The sequence below is a fragment of the Poeciliopsis prolifica genome, unplaced genomic scaffold (genome assembly GCF_027474105.1).
Source record: "Poeciliopsis prolifica strain line A6 unplaced genomic scaffold, Auburn_PproV2 SCAFFOLD018, whole genome shotgun sequence".
In the NCBI taxonomy this organism is placed as follows: domain Eukaryota; kingdom Metazoa; phylum Chordata; class Actinopteri; order Cyprinodontiformes; family Poeciliidae; genus Poeciliopsis; species Poeciliopsis prolifica.
This window is the reverse complement of record NW_026562393.1, coordinates 9,880,037-9,902,836: the sequence shown is the minus strand read 5'-3', so window position 1 is coordinate 9,902,836 and position 22,800 is coordinate 9,880,037. Positions and strand designations below refer to the sequence as shown.

Sequence of the window (22,800 nt, the reverse complement as noted above, 5' to 3'; positions counted from 1 at the left end):
CAATTGCACAAAAACAACTGAGTTTCTCTCAACAAAAAATGGCAATAAAAATAGAAATGAATAAATTGCTTTATAGAGTAATTTAAGAACTAAATGTAATAAAGTAAAAAGAAAAACTCTCATTTCATATGATCTTTTAATGTTTAATAGAGTGAAAAAGTCTCCAGATGATCTGATGTCTCAGCATTTTTTAGCACAAACACGTATCATGTTAGTCTGACTATTTTAGGAAATGCAGCTTAAGAACTCAAATTCCCAGCAATTTTTTTTTACATCTTTCATAGATGTGAAAAAATTGAAAGACTAAAGATTGAAAGAAAAAAAGATTAAAGAGTTATAATGCAGCTATTCCACAAATTCATTTGCAAAGTTTCACTCAAAACACTTTTTTTTTTTTTGCTTTCTGCAAAGAAAGCTTAACTTCAAGGCCAGATACAAGAAATAAAAAACAGCTTCACTATTGTTTACGCCAACAGAAATGTTCAAGGTACAAAATATAATAATTATAGGAAATTTTTTTTGTAAAAAAAATTGACTGGAATCATTTATGTTATTACTCGTGTCAAGCTTGGGGTAAGACTGTTTTCATCACATGGCTGCATTAAAGGTTTAATCCCCCCAGAAACAAGTTAAACCACTCCTTTAATCACTTTCTGTTTCCCTCTGTGGGCTTTGCTGCTGCTTTCGTTTGAATCTCCCTCATTTCTGGTGAGTTCTGCTTAATTTCTGGTTCTCAGGGCCCGAATCTGTTCCGCTGTTTCCTGGTAAGTGTATTAATCTCTGGTTGTCCTCAGCTTCCCTGAGTTTTTCTCACCATGGCTCTGTTTGGTTCTTTCTCAGATTCTCACTGTACTCTCAGTGATTGCTTGGCCTTGGTTTCATTTTTTCCATCTCCGTGAGATGGCACCGTGTCACGATGCAGGCGGCGAGACAAAATAATACCCCATCGTATTATCATTGCACTGGATCCGCCTTTCATGAGCTGAGATTACAGTGCATCTTAATGTATCTGATACGCCAAACTAATCTGATCTGTTTAAATCTTAAGCAGTTTTACTGTCCTGCCTTTTTGCCCCCCCCCCCCAAAGTCTTCTCTTTCCCCTCTTGAATAGTCTTTGCATAGTCATCTGCAGGACTTAACTTTTCAATTTCTGGTATTCATTTGTTGAAATGAGAAGAAATAAACAAATGGCTCTGCTGGTATATTCTTCTGATTGATAAAATATAATCTCTCCAAAACTATTTTAATAACGTGATAGTTACGGAAGTACAGATGACTGTAGATTTAAAAAAATAAACTGAAGAAAATTATATCACAAATTATATGAACTGTACTGCCTATCAATCCTCAATCTGAAAAATAGAAAACACTGGTCAGCAACCAAAAAGTTGTCTGGGGTTTTTCAGCTGTTTTAGGATAATTTTGATGTGCTGAATCCAAAAATCACATTAGTTTTGCTCAGAAAAGTCAACTTTCTGAACTATGGAGCAACATGAGCATCTCTTCAACATAAATGTAATTGTAAAATTAATAATATTCTTCTAAAAAAGGTCTGACAAGTTTCCCAAATATAATCATGTAAAACTTTACTCATAGTCTAACAGGATAAGTTTGCTTTGGCCAGATTTTGGGAGAATATTATTATTTTGTCTTTTTTCTTTTTTCAAAAAACACTTTGAGTCAAACATGAACCAAAGACTGAATTAGTGCCCCGAAAATCTTAAGCATAATGCAGAATCTGTGGTCTACTAATTGGCTCAATCAGCAGCATAATGAACATTATTAGGCAGCCAACTCAACACAGCAAAGATACTCAGGATGCGATCTCAGTTTTTTATTTTGACAACCAAAAGGAGAAACTTTTCAGAAAGAATAAAATACTCTTAATTAATCAGAAAAATTTGTGCTTCCCTCTGAAGAATTTGTGTGGATGAACACGATTTAAATGTTTCAGTTTAATATGGACGTTTATTTTGTATTCTTCAGCAGGTGTGTATTTCGGATGCTTATGAAAGGAGATATGGTGAAATTTTAATTTTAAGAATACTTAATTTGACAGTGTGGAAATGTATCTACATTTCCAGATAATTCGCAGGGCACAGAAAGTAAAAGTTCAGTGGATATACAAAAGAAAATGCTGAATTTTGGAAAGACATTCAATAAAATAATAATTTTAAAAAAACAGACACATATTCATACATGCAAAGTGAGGCATGCCATTGTAGTTCCTCTCTATATGAAAATATCCAATAGCTCAGGCTCACTTCCTGCATAAATACAGTATTTGTGTACATAATCAATAATAGATGTAGAAATGTAGAATGCTTACACACTTTTCCTTAGGAAAAAGAATAAACAACTTTTACCATGCAAGAGAGGTAACAGGTTTCATAGATGGCAAAATGATTGAGGATGCTGGAAAAATATACAACATATATACTGCAGCTCCTGTGGCGGAGCTGAAGACACACTTCATAAAGCCGATATAATGCACAAAAACATGCTGTTGCATAGAAAGTGACAAATGCAGGAGCCCAAGAGTTATAAAATAATAAAAAGTACAGATTAGCAATCTGTTAGAGTCGGTTTAAATACTGTATGAAGATGCATGTCAATAAAGCGACAATAGATGCGTTTCCAATACAAATGTGCACGAAAGTTTTCTGATAATCTGCTGATGTCGAAAAAAACACAATTTCGCAATTGAGGCGTTAACATAAAATAAGAAATTGAATTAAAATCACACATAAACAGGCGTGTTTATGTGCTGTCATTAAAATTTCAGCCACTGCACTTTTATCAGATATTTTATTTTTGCTGTGGTCTTTCACTTTCAAACATATGCGACTTGTATGCGACCTCCTGTGTGAACCGCAAACGACCTAAGAGTGTCCCGCATGCGCAGTAGAGGGTGGGATGACGTCACAGAGAGCGTGCTCAGTGTTCGCGGAAGTAAGCATGGATGCTAACGGTGGAGAATAACTTATGATTTTGAAGTTGTCCGACCGGAGCCAGAATATTAACAACGTAACCCTCATTATAGTCCGCATAGTTGTGGTTTTTATTCCCGATTGGGCGTATCAGGGCGCAGAATAGTGACGTTTGTCGAGTACTAGTGACTTTCAGGACCTGGCCGTTGAGACTCGGGTCTCGTTTGAAAAGATTGGATTCGTATCGGGTATCCAAGTGGTCTGGCTTGAATTCGGAAAAAAAGCCTACCTGTGTTCTTCAGACTGTCATGAAAATATCAGATACAGGTTGTGGGAGCGACAAGCTCCTTACATCACCGGGCGGCTACATATATTATATGAAGTGTTTTGATGAAATTGAAGTCGGCGTGTTTACAGAAGAGCTACAGATTCAACAAACTGATGTTTTGATTAATTGTCCAACGCTGAGAGCTCTGGTGGAGCCAGCTGCAGTTTCCACAAATAAGTGTGCTGCTGCTGTGTACAAACCGCTTGGATTGGGAAAAAGTTTTTCCATTTCAGTTTTGCAAAAAACCACCAATTTTGATAGGCTCACAAATCTACGGAAGCTGAGAGAGGACGATTTGATAAATACTTTTCCCCAATGATTTTCTCAAGACAAGGAGTTCATTTTTTTTCTGAGATAACTTCCTGTCTTCCAAATACACTTTTCCCCGATGGTTTTCTAGAGATAAAGAATTTGTGATGGTTTTTGAGACATCAGGTCAGGAGTTTTAAATCTCATTCCAGTCTTTAAATGCATGCCACATGCAATTGTGCATGACAGCATGCATTGAAGGATGTAATGAGGTTTAACGTTTTATGGTCAGTGGAAACGCAACTACTGTTGCCAAGTCTAACTCAAAAGTGGACGCTTCAGTCTGTGAGGTCCAGGCACCAGGACTGCTCGGTGCTCTGAGTTTGACCGCCGATGCTGGACCTTCGTGATGACATGCTCTCGCTGTCCCTACTTTCCACAGAGTCCCTATTGCCCAGCAGACACTCCAAACTGGTGTGCTCTGAAGCAGAGGGGTCGCCCAGTGTGAGACGGGGCGCCAAAACATCCATCTGTGGCGATCCTGAATCCAGAGAGGAGTCGGACGGTTGGCCGGGTAATGCAGGCGGTGAAGAAGAGGCGCCAGGGAGGGAGGAGTGCGAGTCGTGGATCTGGAAGGTCGGATTGTGACCCAGATCATCACCGGAGGTTTGAGGCGTTGGGTCCAGCAGGCTGCGTGTGGATGTGCCTGCAGGAGCGCCGGACAGAAGGCAGGTGAATTCATCACTGTCACTGGAAGGCTGCAGACGCAGCGTGGGATGGGACTGGCTGATGGAGGTTGGACCAGCACCGAGAGGTCGGGACTCAACCCGACTTGAATGACGCGCCAAGTCAGGACTTCCACTGACCTGAAACAGAGACGGGCTGGTCCATACAGGCAAAGTCATGCTCTCAGTGCTATGGCATAAACCTAACTTAGATGAAGAGTTTAGTGAAAGTCGCAGACAAGCATTAGAGATTGGTGTGGTAGACTGGTTGCTATGGGACTGAACAGTTTCGCTGTAGCTCCACTGGGTAGCGACTGATGCACTTTGGTGGCCCCTGGCTTTGAGACTCTGCGGACTGGTATAAAGGCAGTAAGCTGTGGAGGTGCTGGGAGCCATGGGAGAGCTGGACACCGTCTGAGCAGAGTGAGGACTCGAAAGACAGGAGGTTTTGTGGTGGTGATTTACGGATAAATGAGCCTGGAGGAGATGCGTCATGCTGTGAAGGCTCTTGGTGAGTTCTGATACTTCCTGGTTTAATACGCCCACCTGTGTAGAGCACATATATACGTTATTACAACTAAAAAGCTTTTTACAATAATGTCAAGCAAAGTAAACTTAAAAGAATAGTTCAGAATTGTTGAAGCAAGGTTTGAATTCAGTTAAATCCAGTTGGAGGCTAAAGCTAACAGCTTCTCCAATAGGGGACCCAGATAAAATGGATTTCTGCAGTCATTAAACCAAGTCCAATCTCAAATACATCACTGAGGTCAGTAGTGCCTGCATCTGCATCGCTGTGCAAACCTTGACATCTTTCTTTAAGTAAAAAAAAATAGTGTGATTTTATGATCTAACCCTTCTCTACTATTAAAATTGTGGAGAAAACATTTTAATCATTTGTGTCAAAGCATCTGTGTGAGTCTGTGGGGATAGGAAGGCCAGTCAGTTTACTTTTATTTATCAGCTTAGCGCTAAAAATTTATGAGTGGTTGGAAATTAGAACGAAGAAAGAAAACTCTCCAGGTTTCACCTACATTCAAAAGTGCTATTAACAAACATGGAAGTAAAAGTGGATCAAAACCAAATATTTTTTAGGTTTGGTAATTGAATTTAACTCAGATTGTATGGAAGGAGGAAACATATTCCAGTAACGATAAAAAACCCTGAACTACTCCAAAACAGTTTAAATCCTTCAAGTCTTCCCAAAGGAGCAAAAATTAATCAGCGTGTGTTATTGAAGTTTATCTGGAGCCTTATGCGTGAATATAATCACAAAGATGTCCTAATGAGAGAAGAAGAAAAGCCACCTTATAGCTGCACTGTCCTGAGCTTTTCTGAGTCAGCACTGCTGATGTTCTTCTGCATTGCAGAAGTGCCCTGCTGATTAATTAATATTAACTTCTGACAGCACCTTACTGGGTCCATCTGGACGCTTACGTTGCACCAAAAGTAACTCCATGTACAGTCAGATGTGATGCAAAGCATCAGTCAAGTATATATAGTGTCAGAAATGATGCAACAAAATACAAAGCATTATTAGTGGCACCCCTGGAAAACATGTTTGTTTTGTAAATATATCAGATTATGTTATTGCAGCATAATAGCTCTGATTAACTTGCTGATACTCTTTATATTTAGTGTTTAATATATTTATTAGGTGTTTCATGTTTAAAAAAATCACAAATATATAAATAATAAAAACAAATTTTTTATTTGTAAGATTATTTTGCTTCAAGGCTGTTCCCACATTGTCACCAGAGGTTACAAAAAGTAAACAAAATCCCAATTGGTTTTATATCATAGTATACACTTGTAAAGACAGAATTTCATGGCCGTCGAATAATATTTACTCTTAATCCTGTTTTAAGTTAATTTACCTTAAGATTTAGCTGAATTATGCTCTCCTTCACCTCCTCCGTCTCCTGCAGCAGTGTGGCATTTGTTTGTGTGGTTTCTGGAGAATTACGAGAAAAAGACAAAACACATAATAGAAAGCAAAAAAAATCAATCACATCACAGAAATCTTGACTTTATATGAGTTTTAATGAAACATTATGGATCTATAGATTCAGAAAATAGAACATTATTCCTCACTTATAATCTGTTCTGGTTATTAAGAATGTGCATACTTTGATTTTTTTATTAACTTTTTCCATTTGTGAAAAACATTTGAGGTTCAAGGCCTCTGTTTTATGAGTTGTGTGACATAATAACACAATTTGTTAACACAGAAAAGCAAAAAAACCCGAGAATAAATAGTTTAGAAACTGCACGAATTGTTTTGCAGGAACAAACTAGATGAGCAAATTTGCAAAAAATATGCATCTTGCTCCATTTTTATTCAAATTTTTTATGCACACTGTCATGAAATGAGGGAAGACGAGAGTAGCCATCAACAGCTGAAAAGCAGGGCTTGCTTTATTAGCACGAGCATTCCGCTAAAAACATGAACATACTCTTATTCGAATTCGTTTATCTCTGTATGGTTCCTTAGTGCGCCCCCAGTGGGCAGGAACCCAAACTACTGTTACTATAGATAAAAAATAGTATCTCACAACACACACCATCTGCTTTTTCCCCCTGGATCAATGAAACAAACAACACTCATGATACTGAGAGGTAAACACACCAGAGTTACAAGCAATACGCAGCTATTTTTGCCTCAAGTTGCAGTTTTTTCTCAAATAAGTGGCTGTAGAAGTTGGAGAATGTTTCTTCACTGCAAACTCCAGATGCAGAAAGATTGAGACACCTCATATTTACACGAATATAAATTAATAAGTGAAGATTTTTAACTAAACCAAATTAAATGTGGCTAAATGGCATCAGAGCAGCTCTTTGCTCAAATGCAGATCTTGTGTGAATAGTATGTGAAACACAAATGACTCTTTGGACATATTTAGCGGATACAAAAGGCTTTGTGACATTATATCCCAGAGAGAGTAATTAGGAAGCACAGTGCACCAGGTGAACCATAAAAACAGACAATAGTTTGTATTTATGCTTTTGCAGTAAGTACAGATTATTTTAAAAGGCTATATGGTCCACTTCCTGCTTTAAAAAACAATAATATAATAGAGGAATGGATGGCAGCCTTGTTGGTTTTGAACCTGTTTTAAAATAAGTGAGTTTTTGAAGTTTTTCAGAGAACCAGCACTTAGTAAAATAAAATATTCCTCCATATGTTAGCTCTGATCAAGGCTAAAGCATTAGTCACTGTGAACTTGCTCTTCCTTTTCTCGTTGCTATACATTACTAATGTTCCTCAGCAGCGATTATAGTTGACATCATTTACTTTCTGCTACAATCTGAACTGAAATGCATTCATTCACAAACTGACAGAGATTTGGAACTTTAAGAGGATCAAATCTCCACTCGCAAACTTCTCTGCTCGCTTGCGAATTCACTTCTGCTCAAAAGAACTGTCGCCTGGCAACCTCTCAGCCAATAGAATGAAAGTATTATACTGGGTGCATTTGTTTTCTTCTAGTGGATGTGCCTGTGTGGCTGCTATCGATTGTAGCACACGTATCGGCTGAGAGGTTGCCAGGCGACGGTACGTTTTTATTTCGGGCGCGAGCAGAGAGGTTTGCAAGCAGAGTTTTGATCCAAGCAGAGAAAGTTTTGAGCGTAAGGAGAAAGATTTGAGAACAGTGAATATTTGAGAGAGAGGAGAAATTTTGAGTACAAGGAGTCAATTTCAAGAATGAAGACATTGAGTCCTGCTTTCAGACTGAAAATGTGTGTCTTCAAATTAGGGCAGAAAAATTTCCCCCATATGTTTTGTGCTACAAATGCACTGCAAAAACTCCATATTGACTCCAGTAAAGTAAATCAACCGGTCCTGAAGCCTACAGACCGCCAGTGGATATGGGACAGAACATTTTGTTATGATTACTGATTATTTGCTTATGATGTTGAGTTTGGATGATATTTAATAAGTTATAGCATTAGCCAAAATAAGTGGCCATTTAAAGAACAAGTCATACTCATAGATTAACAGTAAATAAATATTTCCCACATTACATTACGTTTGGTGTGTTCTATTCAGAAATTTTAATATATTTAATGAATAATTGTTCAATGGTCATTTAATGTATTATTTCACTAATATTTAACTGATAAACCACATTTATTAAAGACAAAAGGCCAAAAATAATGTTCGGATAAAAATAATGGTAATGCAATTTTTAGGTATGATTTTCAAATAAAGTTCAGGTTGATGACTCATTTTCACTCATCATTAACCTGAACTTCTACCTGGATAATAAACTGCTTTTAGGTTTATTAATCCTATTTTAATAAAATGAAATGCATAGTTTTGAGTAGATTTTATTTTAATTTCCAGGGCAGCAGACCCCATTAGGACTGTCACTCCTCTTGTGTCTCATTAATGTTAGCAGATGCTGGCAGGTATGATGTCATCTTCAGATTCTGATTCAAACTGAGTTTATACAGCTCTGGAAAAAATTTAAAGTCTCTCTGATTTTACTCTTTGTAAGTTTGAGTAAAATGAACATTGTTCTTTTATTCTATGAATTACTGACAAAGTGTCTCTTAATTTTGTTTGTGAATGTATGTAAATAAGCAGGTAGATTTAGAAAACTGCACCAACGAATATCTTCTCACCCGTAAAGGTCAGATCCTGGGATCGCCCCTGCATCGCCATCATGAGGAGAAACTCAGACAGTGAGAACCCCGTTCTGACCTCACTTGTCCTTTCACATGTTCTCTGACTCTGTGGACACCTGGCTGTCTTTCCTTTCTGCTTCGCTCTCAGATTTCCCCAGAAGGAGGCAGGCCTGTTTGAACTCTCCGGTTTACCTCCACGCCATCTGGCCTCCAGCTTACCGCCGCGGCTGGGGGGGGCGGTGTGTCTTACCTGGGGTGATGCCACCTGTTCTGGAGCTGGGCTTGCTGTGCTCCACGGTGAAATGGAACGTGTGGCCGTTGTCTTCGATGCCATCTACAACCCTGATAGGAGGGATGAGGAGATGGAGAATGTGGGTTAATGTTACAGTAGAGCTTTTTCAATTATCATCAGAGACACAAGATGATCCAAGAATGTGCCATGAGAGCTGCAGCTGGCAGACGCCCAGGTGGGTTTCGATGTGATGGGATGAGATATTTGAGCTGTATGAACCAGCCCTTACCCACATGTGCAGCTTACTGGGTGATACATTATAGATACAGACGGTAGGGCAGCAAGATAAGGTCCTCTAGTAATGAAATACAGTGACATCTGCTGTAATATGCATTTACAGGAGTTGTTGGATGCCATCAGACTGAGCATCGTTCTTCTTCTGTGTTTCTGTATTGGAGTGAACTCCGGCGCTTCTTTAAAGTTATACCTGTGTGCACAATTTGAATTTATTTGGGATTTTCTCTAATCCACACTGTTATTTATGCAGACAGTAAAATATTCTTTAGCACTTTGCAGAGAATTCAAACTGACTGGATATGTGACCACTCGTATTATAAGAAGAGATGTAATTAATTTGGATTGGTTAGTTTTTGAACAGGGAGCTAAATGTTTGTCTATATTGTGTCCAAATTTGAAATGTTTTGCTGTTGCATACCTCACTTTGACACCTTATACCAATATATGTCTAATAAGTTATTAAAACATCATCCTTTTTTATATTTCTTGTCTCCTGTCTTCTTTTCCACAGTGGGTAATTTGTTGAAGAGATAAAAAAACACAAACACATCAAGGCTGCAACTCAGAATTTTAGTAATTGATTATTTTGTCAATCATTCGGACGATTAAGTGATTTAAAAAATGGTTTGAATTTTCATTTAACCATTTAAGCCTTTTTTATGCAATATCAGAAATACAATAAGATGCAAAAGTAATTTAATTGTTTTTTTTTAAAAATAAGAAAACAAACATTTTAATGCCTAAAATGCAGCAATGTAGCATTTCTATAGTGAAAATATAAATTTATAAATTATTAAATTTAAGGACAAAGGTGTTTTTTATCTTAAATGTGAAATGTATATTTATTTTTGAACAGGATAAAGCATTTTGCTGAATATGTTTTTAGGGTTAGGGTTTTTTTTAAGCAAATGGTTTTTTTGAGTCTGTATTCTCCATTTAGTGAGTCATCAATTACTAAATTAGTTGACGATTATTTTAATAATTGATATATCACCATTAATTGTTTAAGATACCAAAAGATCCATATCAGTTCTAACGACGTGGACTTCATTAGTTTCAATAAACTGCATTATTCAAGTCATCCAGCTTCATCTTGCCATTTGTACCGAAGTAGAAAAGCTCAGTAAATATGCCCTGGTACCTGGGACTGAGGTCCGGCGGTGGAAAACACATCACCGTCGGGATGAGCAACTTTGCAGGTTTTTGCTCGTCTCCCAGCTCATCCTTGGCTGAAGCTGAAGCCTGAGTCGGAGTGGATAAGGAAGTGCCGTGCTCTTTCTTTGAAGGTGGCTGAGGGGATGAGCTTTGTCCAGGGAATCCTCGGCTGAGGTTTGGTGAACGGCAATGTCGCAGGGCGTTGAACTGACGCAGCTCGTCTCCTAGCAGGTTACCCAGGGAGGTGCGGCGAACCGGGCTGGTGAAATTGGGCAGCAGGAGGTTGCGGCGAGAGCGCGTGGCTGGAGAGAGGTGGAAGGCGTCATCGGGGTCGTCCGACTTCGTCTCAACGATAGGAGGGAGCTTTGGTGACTGCTGGAAAGGAACACAATAAATTGACACAGTAGTCTTAAAAACATTACATTTTGTCACATATCATCAAAAAAAAAGACGTCAAATGTGTTGATTGATGTTTCATTTACTGCTAATCAGAGGCAACTCTACACAGCTTTGATTTTACGTTTACTGTGGGACCCAGTTTTCTTTGCAGTTCTGTCTTAATTCAGCCTCGTTTGATAGTTTTGGGCTTGGAGGACCTGTTTAAGTTTGAGTCCAAACTTTGACTAGGCCACTCCTAAATGTTTATTTTATTAAATTTCCACTGTAAACCAAGAGTCCTTTATTACAAATATAAGGAAGTTTTGTAAATGATGTTAGTACCACTTAGCAATTAAATTATATTAAACAGATTTTATTTTATTTTTTTATCTTGTTGTTTTTAAAAAGATTTTTGAGACAGTATGCACTAAAACAATCCTGGTTCGCACTTTAAAATATGAAAACAGGAAATGCAATACATGTTGCAAAAACAGACCCTATCACCCCAGCAGATCAATACAATGCTCAGCAACTATTGATTTTTTAAAATACATATTATTGATTTATAAAGGCCCTGTGTCGATTCCAGCTAAAGATTAATCACCCCAATCACTCCAGAAGGTGCTAGAACATTTCAAGAACCGATAAAGTGAGCAACGTGACCTCAGCTCTAAAAATAGCAGGAAGAGATGGATGATCGTACGGTACAAGATAAGAAAAGTAGCTCAGAAGATTTCAGAGAGTTATTGACCCAGTTAGTGAGCTAAGCCCCGGGTCTGGACTGCCCTGTCTCTTCTAAACCAGTTTCAACCTGGAGAGGAAAACCTCGCCCAGACCGTCCCACAGAACCAGCAGCAGCACCGGATGTCCCAGAAAAACAGGAGGGATTGCTTCAAAAATTCACAGGCTGCTGGAAACCAGGGAAAATATTTCCTAATATAATCTCATCATTTAATGCAAACTTTCCAACTCCCAGCTGCATAAGCTTAGTGGATCTAACTTTATCATCTGATGTGTATTTGTATTTTTGTAGTTTTAGGAAATTGACACTCTTTTCCAAGGTGTGAATAATTGTCTCTGGGTAAAACATAACAAAACAAATAAAGATTTAATTTGCTCACTTTGCATGTGTAGGTTTGGATTTCATACACCTGAGATAAATTATTTAAAAAAATCAAAAGTGAGCCAAGAAATACCTGAAGGTAGTTTTTGAAATAATTTCTATTCTTCAAAAACACAAAATCTTACAAAGTAATTTTGGACTAATTTCTTATTCCACTTAAAATAACACAAACTAACTTAAAAGTAACTTTTCAGCTACATATAGAGGCTACTTTTAAGTAAATAATTCCTCAATACTGATTTAATACTAGAATTATTTACTTAAAACAAGTCCCTACATGAAGCTGAAAAGTTATGTGTTAGTTAGTTTTGGCTATGATATTTTCACTAGAAACTAGACCAAATGGATGAGTCCGGATTGAAAGAGAAAACCTCATCTTTACTTTCTTAGATATTCAAGTTTAAAGCTTATTAAAATGTTGGGATTCACTGAGAGCGCTGTCGCCATTTCGTATGAAAATGAATCCTCAATAATAGGCCCTTTCTATGACCGTGCATACAGTGCAGTGCTCCTGTTTCTGTAACAACGTACTAACAAGTTCAGAAAGCACATCATGAAAGGGAATAAAATCCCTTTGAAAAAACTGGACGGATATTAAATGAACGCAGAACTCACATGGGGAAGTCTGGGCGACTTGCAGAATCTGCTGAAGCCCTGCAGGGACAGAAAGGAAGGAGACAAAAGACGACAAGTTGGGAAAAACGGCACTTTCAGAGCGTTTGAAGACTTTTTTTTGAAAATATGGTAAGCTTCTTAAAAGCACAACCAAGACTAAATATTAAAAATAAGCAGTTTTGAAGGATCAGTGGAAACAAAATGAACTTAGCATGTAAGCCTCAACCAAGAGGTTAAAAGGACAAAGTGATGCATGTTAAACTTGGCAGGAAGAGAGCGGATTGTCACCAGAACGAAACGTTTAGCAAGACTTTCAGATTTGCACAAGTAAATGTGTAAATAATTAACTTTTTCAAATGTATTTTCCAACCTCATCAATTTTCCCTTAAAATCATGCTGCTTAAATATTAAATTAGAAATCCTTAACATCACATGTGTCAAACTGAAGGTCCGTGGGCCAAATGTGGCCCGCCGAAGATTTTTATATGGCCTTCTAGACTACAAATTACATTTTAAACGTTAAAAACTCACACAAAATTCCCAAATTTCTTTTAGATTTTTACTGTAAATTTTTCTCCAAATTGTCAAGAAACATTGAGTTTAACAACAACTTGATGTCAAGTTATAAAGCAATTAATAAACAGCCACATTTAACATCATACATTAGTGCAAACATCATAAAAACTCTAATATTTTTAAAATCTGTGATTTTGGTTGTTAAAAAACTCACAAAAAAACAAAACAAAAAGAAATCTAAATCTTGGATGGACTGATCAGTGTGAAAAGAGTATTTTAATTAACACGAATTAAATGCTGAAACAAACATCTATTTATTAATATTTAACAGTTAAAAGAGTTTTATCAATACATTCTGGCACAACCGGCCCTTTAAGAACATTCAGATTTTTGATTCTTGAAAATTATCTGCTACTTACAGAAAATATTTGTTCATTTCAATCAAAAAGTTAAAAATGCCAATAATTATCTCCCTTTGCTTGATTTATTTGTTTACTCCCTTCTTGGGAATTTGACTTATTACTATTATCTGTTATATTTTTTCTTGTGAGATGCTAAAATGTCCTATTTGTCATTTACTGCCACTTCAGCTTAATAACGGAAACTCAAATAAGCAAGAGTTTTCAAGATTATCCTCAAAAATAATAACGCCTGGAGTTTTACAGGCAATGAGTCGCAGCTGCAATTATGAACTGATTGCAGTCGGTGTATTCACCGCCCCAGATGGGTGTTTTTATAACATTGGTAATCACATTTTTTAATAATCTCAACTAATTTAATGCACAACTCATAAAACGAATGAAACTGGTGGAGGAAAATTGCCAACTATCTTCATCGCAGCACTTTGAAAATGGTAAATGAACATAACATGAGCTGTTAAAGTTTAAGGTCAGCTTGTGTAATGTCTCAGGTTGGGTCATTGGTCCATTTTTTTTTGTTTCTGCACATATTTGATTAAATCACCAGACATTTTTCCTCCAAAGCTAATTGCTTGTAAGTTTGTTTTTCTCCTGGCGCGTGGCAAGATTAGCTTTGGCTATTAAGCAATGGGGAGGATAATTATTTAGCAATGGTGAATCCTTTTCTAATCGATGAAAAATGTTACACAGACACACAGTTAGTGCCCGACAAGCTCTTTGATGCAAGAAGGCATTAAATTTAATCCTCAAAGCAAATGGCTAAGTTTAAAAATAACTGATGAAAAGGAAATTAACGTTTGAATCAGTTTAGATTGTTGTAGGCCACATAAAGGATCTCTCATCCTCAGAAGATGAGGATAAATAAGGTTATAATGGAATCAAGCTAATGGAAATTTGCGCCAAATGACCTGAGATGAGAGGAATTAACGATAAATAAGTCCCCTATAACAAGGTTTGTGTCGTTATATTGTTGAAGTGTTTCTACCTATATTATGGGCAAACAATCAGTATTTTAGACGTGCTAACTGTCATATATGAGAATATTACTTTACAAAGCAGCTCCTGGTTTATTGTTAAATAGTAAAAATAAATCACAGTATCCTATCTAGGAAGCAGAAGCAAGAACCACATCCAAATTTATATCTAGATTTAAAATCTGCGTTCATATATGCTCTCCTAATCAATCTATTTAATACTGAGCGTTTTTTTAAAAGAACAACGAATAACGATTTCAGAGCATAAATGTGCAAAAGCTGGTAGAAACAAACTCTTAAACCAAATAACAGTTTGGTTTAAACTGCAGCATTAAGTGAAAACTCAATTCAACATTAATTAGCTATCAGAACTTTTATATATTTGTTTCTTGTTGTTAAATCAATTTCCTAAACTTTAATTTCGGAGTAAAAACCAAAACAACTTTCTTGTCGACTTAAATTGCGTTTTTAAGGCAGCAGATGGGCTTTCATTTTCAAGTTAAGCCATCTTTAAATGTTTTACAGTGTGTTGTTACACTTGACAAAATTCCAAACAGTAGATTTAAATTAGCAGTGTCATTTGAAAGCACCAGTTAATCGATTCTACTTGCATTTTAAGACATGACAAAAAGCCAATATGGCAAAAAGCTTTTTGTTTTATATACATTTTCACTGCGAGTTTCTAAATAACAATGTGTGTCATCTGTTTTTGATGCTTTGACCATTCTTTGTTCTTCAGCCAGGGAAACGTTGCTAAATCAAATACAACAGCGGCAAAACACTGAAATAAAGAAAATTAACCTTTTTATTAAGTTTACATGCAGATAATTGGTAATTTGCCAGTTTAACTTTGCGTTGGGGTATCAAAATGTTAAGCATCATTCAGCTTTTGAAGCCCTAATTAATACAGTGAAAGCTGCGTCCTTCAGCCCGACTGACAAAAAGACGTCCTCTAATTAGCAAACCCATCACACATGTCTCGTCCTTCCTGTTCCGAACTATAAAAATCAAAACAAGGCGAGGATAAAAAAAAGAGAAAACAAAGATTAAACTAATGAGCAACAAAACTTTGAAACAATGGAGACAACTAGAGGAGCTAACAGACTGCTAACAAGAATCAGTTTTTAGGAAGCGTAGAGGGAGAGTTTTGTCACTTTTGTCAGCCATACATCACAGACATCCCACCGTTAATTTCAGAAAATGCCATGCAAAATAGCTACCCAACATTTTGTTTTGTTGTCTTGTTCTCCATTTCAGTATTGCTCAGCATTGCTTATTTATTTAAGTCTTTTTAAAATGTTTGCATTTTTTAAGACTTTATGGTTGGTGTTCAGGTGTTAATCTTCCAATCATACAGTAACATAATTATCAAGTGACATAATAACATTTCCTGTCAACTTTAAACATTTTTAACTCAAAAACACGACGGGCTGCTGGATGAATGGCTGCTCTGGCGCTCAACCTCCGGGCTTAGCAAGTTTTCTGGAGGAAGCCCTGCTAAACATATTAAAAGAAAAACATAGTCATCCAAAAATTACTCAAATAAGAGTAAAAAAAGTATTTGGTAAAAAGTCTGTTCAAGTACTCAAAAAATGGCATCATCAGACAGACCAAAATATAAAGTCAAGTGGAAATTTTGGTATTTTAAGGACAGAAATGACAGTAATTCAAAAATTAACAAAATAAACTGTTCCCAATCAGTTTCTTTTCATAAAAAACTACAACCTTAGCAGAAACTTCAGGTGTGTGTCTGTGTCTGGTGAATCTTTGGTTAAAACATGATTGAAGTTAAAGAGTCCAGAATTTTTACTCAAGTAAGAGTAAAAAGTACATGTTTCAAGTAAATGCAACTTCATAAAAGTAACTAGTTACTATCCAACTCTGCTAAAACGCAATGGCTTAATGCACGCTTACATTTTTATTTTGCTAACAACAAAACCTTTTTTTCTGTTATTTAATCTCATGCTATAATAATAACACTTATGGTTTTCTTTAACATTCATTTAGCAAACCTACGTAAGCACAGGAGCACATACTGTGATGGTTGTGGGTTCGCTATGTTGATTAGACTTAAAAAAAACCTTCAACAAGAAGTAAGGTACTTCAACTAATGTATTCTTATTACACAGTTCATTAGCTGTGTTTGTCATATTAGCAAAACATTTAATTTACCTCATTACAGTGATTGGAAAAGCAGAAAAGTGGAGAAAAAAACCAAAAGGCAGAATACATGTTCACATCTATTTACACTCTGTGTTGTGAATTTGTGAAGTAAAAGTAAACTAAATTGAATTTATAGTAGGATACATTAATCATATTTTAATTCATAATTGCATTGTCTAAGCTAAATGAACATATTAATGAGAGCTTCTTCACGCAGTTTGCACTGTGGCTTAAAAATACAGATATTATAAAGTGCAAATTGCTGAGTGGTGTTGGCTCAGAGTTTATGGTCTTCAAAACACCAGTTGTGGCAGAATGTATTGATAAAACTCATTTAGATGTTAAAATATTAATAAATATCAGTCCCACTAGGAGTTTGTGATTATTTTTTGTAGATTTTTGAAATTAAAATCACATATTTTGAAGTTAGAAATATTTGTAAGGAATTTTTATATTTGTGCTAATACGTGATGTTAAATGTGACTTTTTATTAATCGCTGTATCGGTCAACCGGACATCAAGTCTGAGGCAGCAGTCAGTTAAACTCAATGTTTTTGACCAAGTTTGAGAAAAAAATTGCAATACAAATGTGCAGATCTGTTGATTTTGTGTGAATATGGAGGATTTGTGAAAAACTGGAGGTACTTATTGTTGTAATTTGGAGTCTAGAGGGCCACATAAAAAGCTGCAGCGGGCCAGATTTGGTCCCCGGACCTTGAGTTTGACACAAGTGGTTTAGGATGACATAATTTATTTTTTTTGCCAAAAGACTGTGGTTTAACACGTCCGGATTTCTAATGTAATTGGATGCAGGTTCCCATTTTGTCTCTATATTACAGTAGTTCTGTAAGGTTTTCTGAAATTACTGCTAACCAGCAGTAATCAGACAGCACTGAGAGCAGCGTCCTGCTGGGCTTTGGGGAAATGAAATGATATGCCTGCCTGACATTGGCACCCACTCATCGTAATTGGCCTTTGGTTGCTGTGGCAGAACAAGACTCGTGTAGAGTGACAAAAGCACTGTAGGGGGCAAAATTATATTGCCTAGTACGTCCTGTTCCACACTGTTTGGCCACATTTGTGTGCTAATGGTAAAGGTTTTTGTGATTTTAATCTATGGGTTTATTTGCAATGTTTGTTTAATTTTACAAACAATAGCAGGGTTCCAGTTCTTTGCCAGTTTTTATGTCAAGTTTTCCATGTACACACATTGCAGAACTGCAACATGGATTTTGGTTAATTTTTGGGTGATGTTTTTCATTCATTAGCATAAAAAGAAGACTGTACTGGCTGCAGAAAGTCAAGAGAGCTTCTCTTCAAAAACCTCCCGATTGTTAAGTCACATGCAACCCAAGCGGAGCTCCAGCACTTTTATTCAACTAGTTTTACTGTGGTATGTGCCGTACAATGGCTGCTGGAAAAGACAAGTGTTTTGATGTTGACTTGCCATCCAGAAACTACTTGCGGCATTCTTGTTGGTTGTGCAGGAGGCTCTACTTCTGCTTTTCAAAGGTGCATGGTTGTAAAATTGCGCATCTGTTTGTAGACATTTTCATAAATGTAAACGCTCAGTTGGGCGGCGTGACCAGCAGCAGCTTGTTTGGATTTAAAGTGGCCTTTAAAACTTTTAACCCTTCCAGACTGAATGTAGCAGCTGCGATGCAGCCGAATTTGCAGCACTGTAATCCCGCCACACTTCCAACAATTTCTGAAAGGGGAGATGTTGCACTTTCCAGCCAATATGAGGTTATTACGGTAATTTCACTCCCACCGAAGCAAAGAGGGAAATTAAACTGGTGAAACACTCTTCTAATAGACGGTATATTGTGAAAATAACTGATATATATTGAAAGTTATATATATCTTCACTCACAAGACATTTAAAAAAGTGCGTACAATTAAAGTACGCAAAAATATCCAGGGAGAGATTTGAAACTTAGGTCTAAAAGGGTTAAGAAATGCCCTGTTCTCAAACAACTGAATTTCCTGTTGTCCAACAAATAGAACACAAAGAAAAGTTGCAATTTTGATTAAATAGAAAACAATCTTCTGTAGGAGTTTGATGCGTGTGTTTCGGTACCTCGTCTTGGCTGCCTTCTCGCAGGTTGTAGGTGATGTTGTTGTGGATGTCGGTGGTGAACACGCTGGCATACTCTGGGTACAGCTCCAGCACCTCTCTCAGGCCGCGCACACTGATATACTGAAGGTCGCAGTAGGTGAGCGCCTTCACATCTGCATTTGTCTTTATCACCTGATCAGTTCCAGGCAAGTCAGACCCGATCAGATCCCCTTTTCCTAAAATCCCAAACACCAACAATCACTTTCCTGCTCTCGTTTAACACTTATGAACATGTTTCTGTGCAGGTTTGCCATAAAACAGACCTAATATCGCCAACACCATGCTGTCCTTCAGCACCTCCAGGGAACCGGAGCAGACAAAGTAGTTGGCATGCAGAGCGTCGCCCTGACGGATCAGGTACTCCCCAGGTACACAGAAAGAGGTCTTAATATGAAGCGAGAGTGAGCGCAGGCAGCCTCGGCTGGCCCCTTTAAAAACCGGCAGCTGAAGGATGTCCTTATTCAAATGCATGGCGATGTCGGCTCGCAGCTCATCTGGGAAGTCGTGCAGGAGCTGATTTGATGTAATAAGGCGCAGAGTTGTTGGAATATTTTAGATCAGTTGATGGTGTGAAAGGATTGGGAGGGGATTTCACACTCACACACACACACAAACAAAATCATAATTTCTTAATCTTTAAGTCATTGAGGGACAGCATCTTGTGATAACAAAGGAGACTCCCACCTCGTTGGCATCGATGCCGTTGTTGACAGACCATGTGGTCTGGAAGTACTCCAGCATCCGCTGCTTAAGCTGCTGGGGCAGGCGGTGAACACGGATGAAGTCCTTCAGGTCGTTCATACGCGTGTGGTAGAGGGAGCGGCGTGAGTACATGCGCTGGATGATGGCCGTCACATTACCGAAGACGACGGCGTGCATCAGAGCTGGGGCAGATGGAGGCAGTAATGAAGGCGGTTCGACTGAGATACATGAACAAGGTGAGCTAACTCAAAAGAAAGCGGGAAAACAGAAGGCCAAACACAAAATCCTTACAGAATCCCCCTTTTTTTGGTGTTATCTTTAGCTTATTTTTTATTTAAAACACAGACTCTTGCTGTGGCTGCTTGAACATTCAGACAAAAACCGCAAATACAATAGTGGCAGAAAAAAAAGTTTCTATGCATAACACTGCAAAAATTACACACGCTCTCATTAAAATAAAAGAATTAAATCTGAATCTATTATTTAATATGTACAAAAGAAGATTAAATGCTGAGTCAAATGTAATTAATAAGAAAAATGTCTTGGTTTTAACTCAGAAGTTGTCTAAACATTAAGTTCATTAATCTCTAATTGTGAGTTTTAACTTTGTGCTGCAATTCAAACCGAATACTTATTTCACAATATGCAACAAAAAACTGTCCTAATCTCGTTATAGAGCCAAATTTCTCTATTATTTTCACTCACATTATCAAGTTAAAATAACTACTTATTTTACTTGATTCTTGTTTCAAGTTGCATGAACAAAATTTCTGATCTGAATTAATTTTATTAAACATCACAATAAATTCTGCAAAAAATATTTAGTGTGAAAAGCCCATAAAAATAAACATTTTCATAAGTAACACGAGAGTCAGATCATTGTAACGCACTTCCATCTCGGGATACAAGCCGCTAAGCATTCTGGGAAATAATTCCCACTGCTGTGTTTTGCTTCTTTCAGTTTTTTTACACTGTAGTTTATTAAACTCTTGGAGGTTTGACAAAATTAATAAAAAGTTAACACAACTTACAACTTTCACAAACTCACATTTAGGCTAAAAACCTAAAACTTTAAATTTATTCGACTTAAAGAGAAGAAGATAGTAAACACTACTAAATGCAGCTCCAATGTTTTAAGGTGTAATTCAAGGACGTTGCAGCATTTTTTAACGTTCTCCTCTCAAATTGATTTTCAGCTGAATTTTACTGGATGATTGAAAGTTTGCAAAAACAATTTTTGCATCACAAAAATGTAGCATTCAGGAAACATTTTCTATTGATTCATGGAGAATATAAAGCAATATCCTCCACTGGAACTAACTGTAAACTACTAATATTCATAAACAGTATTTACTACATGTTTGAGATTGAGAAGCCAATTCTAGACAATTTCCTCAGTCTTTTTCTTTATTCCAAATGGTAATTTTTAAACTTCCTGTAGTGTTTAGCTGTGCTAGATTCTATAATTTGCAAATATTAATAAACAGGAAAAAGTGGAAATTCAAAAACATCGACATATTTTCAGCTTAAGTCACAGCAGAACAGTGGATAAACGGAGAACCCAGCAGCTTCACCAGCTCTTTACAGATCAAACTAAAGATAAATATAAAACTTTGATCCCTAAACTCTCTTTTGGAGCTCAAATAAGTTTAAACTTTTAAAGCTTTATTTGCTCTTTCATCTATAGGGATTTGACACCAAGTCAGAGCTGTGTTTACATCATCACCATCATTCTTACAGGCAGTAAAATAAACCCATGATAATCTGCTGGGCTGTTGCACTTATTATTGCCACCTCAGCAGAAATAATCTGTTTCTGAAAGATGATGATTGCATCAAGCTGCGTCTCCAAGCCCAGCCAAGCAGTTCTACCCGACAAATTCTGGATTTCGTGGACTGCCGTCCAAACAGAGACACAGGGAGCGAGACGACCTGGTGTCAAACGTACCACCGATGAGCATGGTGCAGATGGAGAAGATCTTCTCGGCGTCGGTGTTGGCGCAGACGTTCCCGAAGCCCACACTGGTCAGGCTGCTGAGGGTGAAGTAGAGAGCAGCGATGTAGGAGCTGCGGACCGTCGGGCCGCCCACGGTGCTGTTGACGTACGGAGTCTCTAGACGTTTGCCCAGCTCATGGAGCCATCCTGGGGAGCAAAGCTAAACCGTTTCAGAAAACTCTCTGCCTCTTTGTGTCGGTCAGTAAAACGTCGGATGTCAGTGAAAGGATGGAGAGAAAAGCTAAAATCATTGGCAGCTTCTGTTATATGTGGGTATTTGCCAAAATGAGGATATGGACAGCTGGCATTTTAAAATTGGCTACTATAAACCAGTTTTGGGATAAATACAGACATTAGATTTTATATAAATTCGAACAGAACAAAAAAAAATGGCATTAATCAAATCTAATCAAAAACACAAAAGATTCCACATTTATTGAAGAAATACAAAAGCAGATGAAGCCCATAACTGAACTTTATAAAACCACCTACATGAACTATAAATCATTCTTGTTTTGAGTTTATTATTTTCTCACATTACTGCAGAGGAACTCCCCCCCAGTCTCTGCCTCCAGTTTCATTGCTTGCATGGCCTACTTTGTTCCTGGGTTTAAGGGTAAGATTGATATCTTCCCATTTGGCTCCAGAAAAACTTTGGTGTGCAGAAAATATTACGCTGAGCCCCAAACATCTTCCATCTGTGTACCGTACTGCGGTTAAACTGTGTTTGGTTAAATTCAGACCTAACTTCTGTCAAATTTGCAAACCTTTCCCAGATTTTACTATCATTAATTAACAAGTTAATTATTTAATAACCTGGTAAAAAAAAAAAAAAAAAACATGCACCACCTTCTTCAACTCAGACAAAAATGGTGTCAAACTTTTGTGCAGCAAACATTTTCGTTTGTGCTTGTGCAGCCCCCTCACTTTTACAAAATCAAAATTACCTTTAAACTTTCATCAGTATCTTCAAAACCAAAGCAGCACAAACAAAAAATGTTGCTGCACAAACATAGTTGAGTTGATTGGCACCAATTCTGTCTGGTTTTGAGAAGGTGTTGACCTTTCATAACCTCTGGAAACATTTCTTTATCATTTTTGCTGCACAAACGTTTGACACCAATGTTGTCTGGCTTGAAGAAGGTGACGGGTCCAACTTCACTCAGGAGCCTGACAAACATTATATGGACGTCTATTTACTGTAGGTAGTAAAGCAAATGAGCTGTTGCAGTAATCAATGTGACTAAAGA

The 22,800-nt window shown here is 37.3% G+C and overlaps 1 protein-coding gene across 2 annotated transcripts in view; it reads right to left on the bottom strand.

The window, feature by feature from the left end:
• Window positions 1–1,760: 1,760 nt before the first annotated feature.
• The window catches only part of kcnh4b (potassium voltage-gated channel, subfamily H (eag-related), member 4b), a 44,159-nt gene continuing 23,119 nt past the window's right edge, over window positions 1,761–22,800 (bottom strand). Inside the window, exons 9-17 of one of the 2 annotated variants that reach the window (XM_055042756.1) lie at window positions 21,503–21,697; window positions 19,538–19,737; window positions 19,117–19,366; window positions 18,815–19,029; window positions 12,663–12,701; window positions 10,533–10,921; window positions 9,113–9,204; window positions 6,108–6,184; window positions 1,761–4,779 (exon numbers count right to left, since the gene is read on the bottom strand). In XM_055042756.1, coding sequence (XP_054898731.1) covers window positions 3,847–4,779; window positions 6,108–6,184; window positions 9,113–9,204; window positions 10,533–10,921; window positions 12,663–12,701; window positions 18,815–19,029; window positions 19,117–19,366; window positions 19,538–19,737; window positions 21,503–21,697 — 2,390 coding nt within the window. In that variant the 3' untranslated portion in view covers window positions 1,761–3,846. The remainder of the gene's footprint in view (window positions 4,780–6,107; window positions 6,185–9,112; window positions 9,205–10,532; window positions 10,922–12,662; window positions 12,702–18,814; window positions 19,030–19,116; window positions 19,367–19,537; window positions 19,738–21,502; window positions 21,698–22,800) is intronic. The other variant, XM_055042757.1, reaches the window with a different exon arrangement.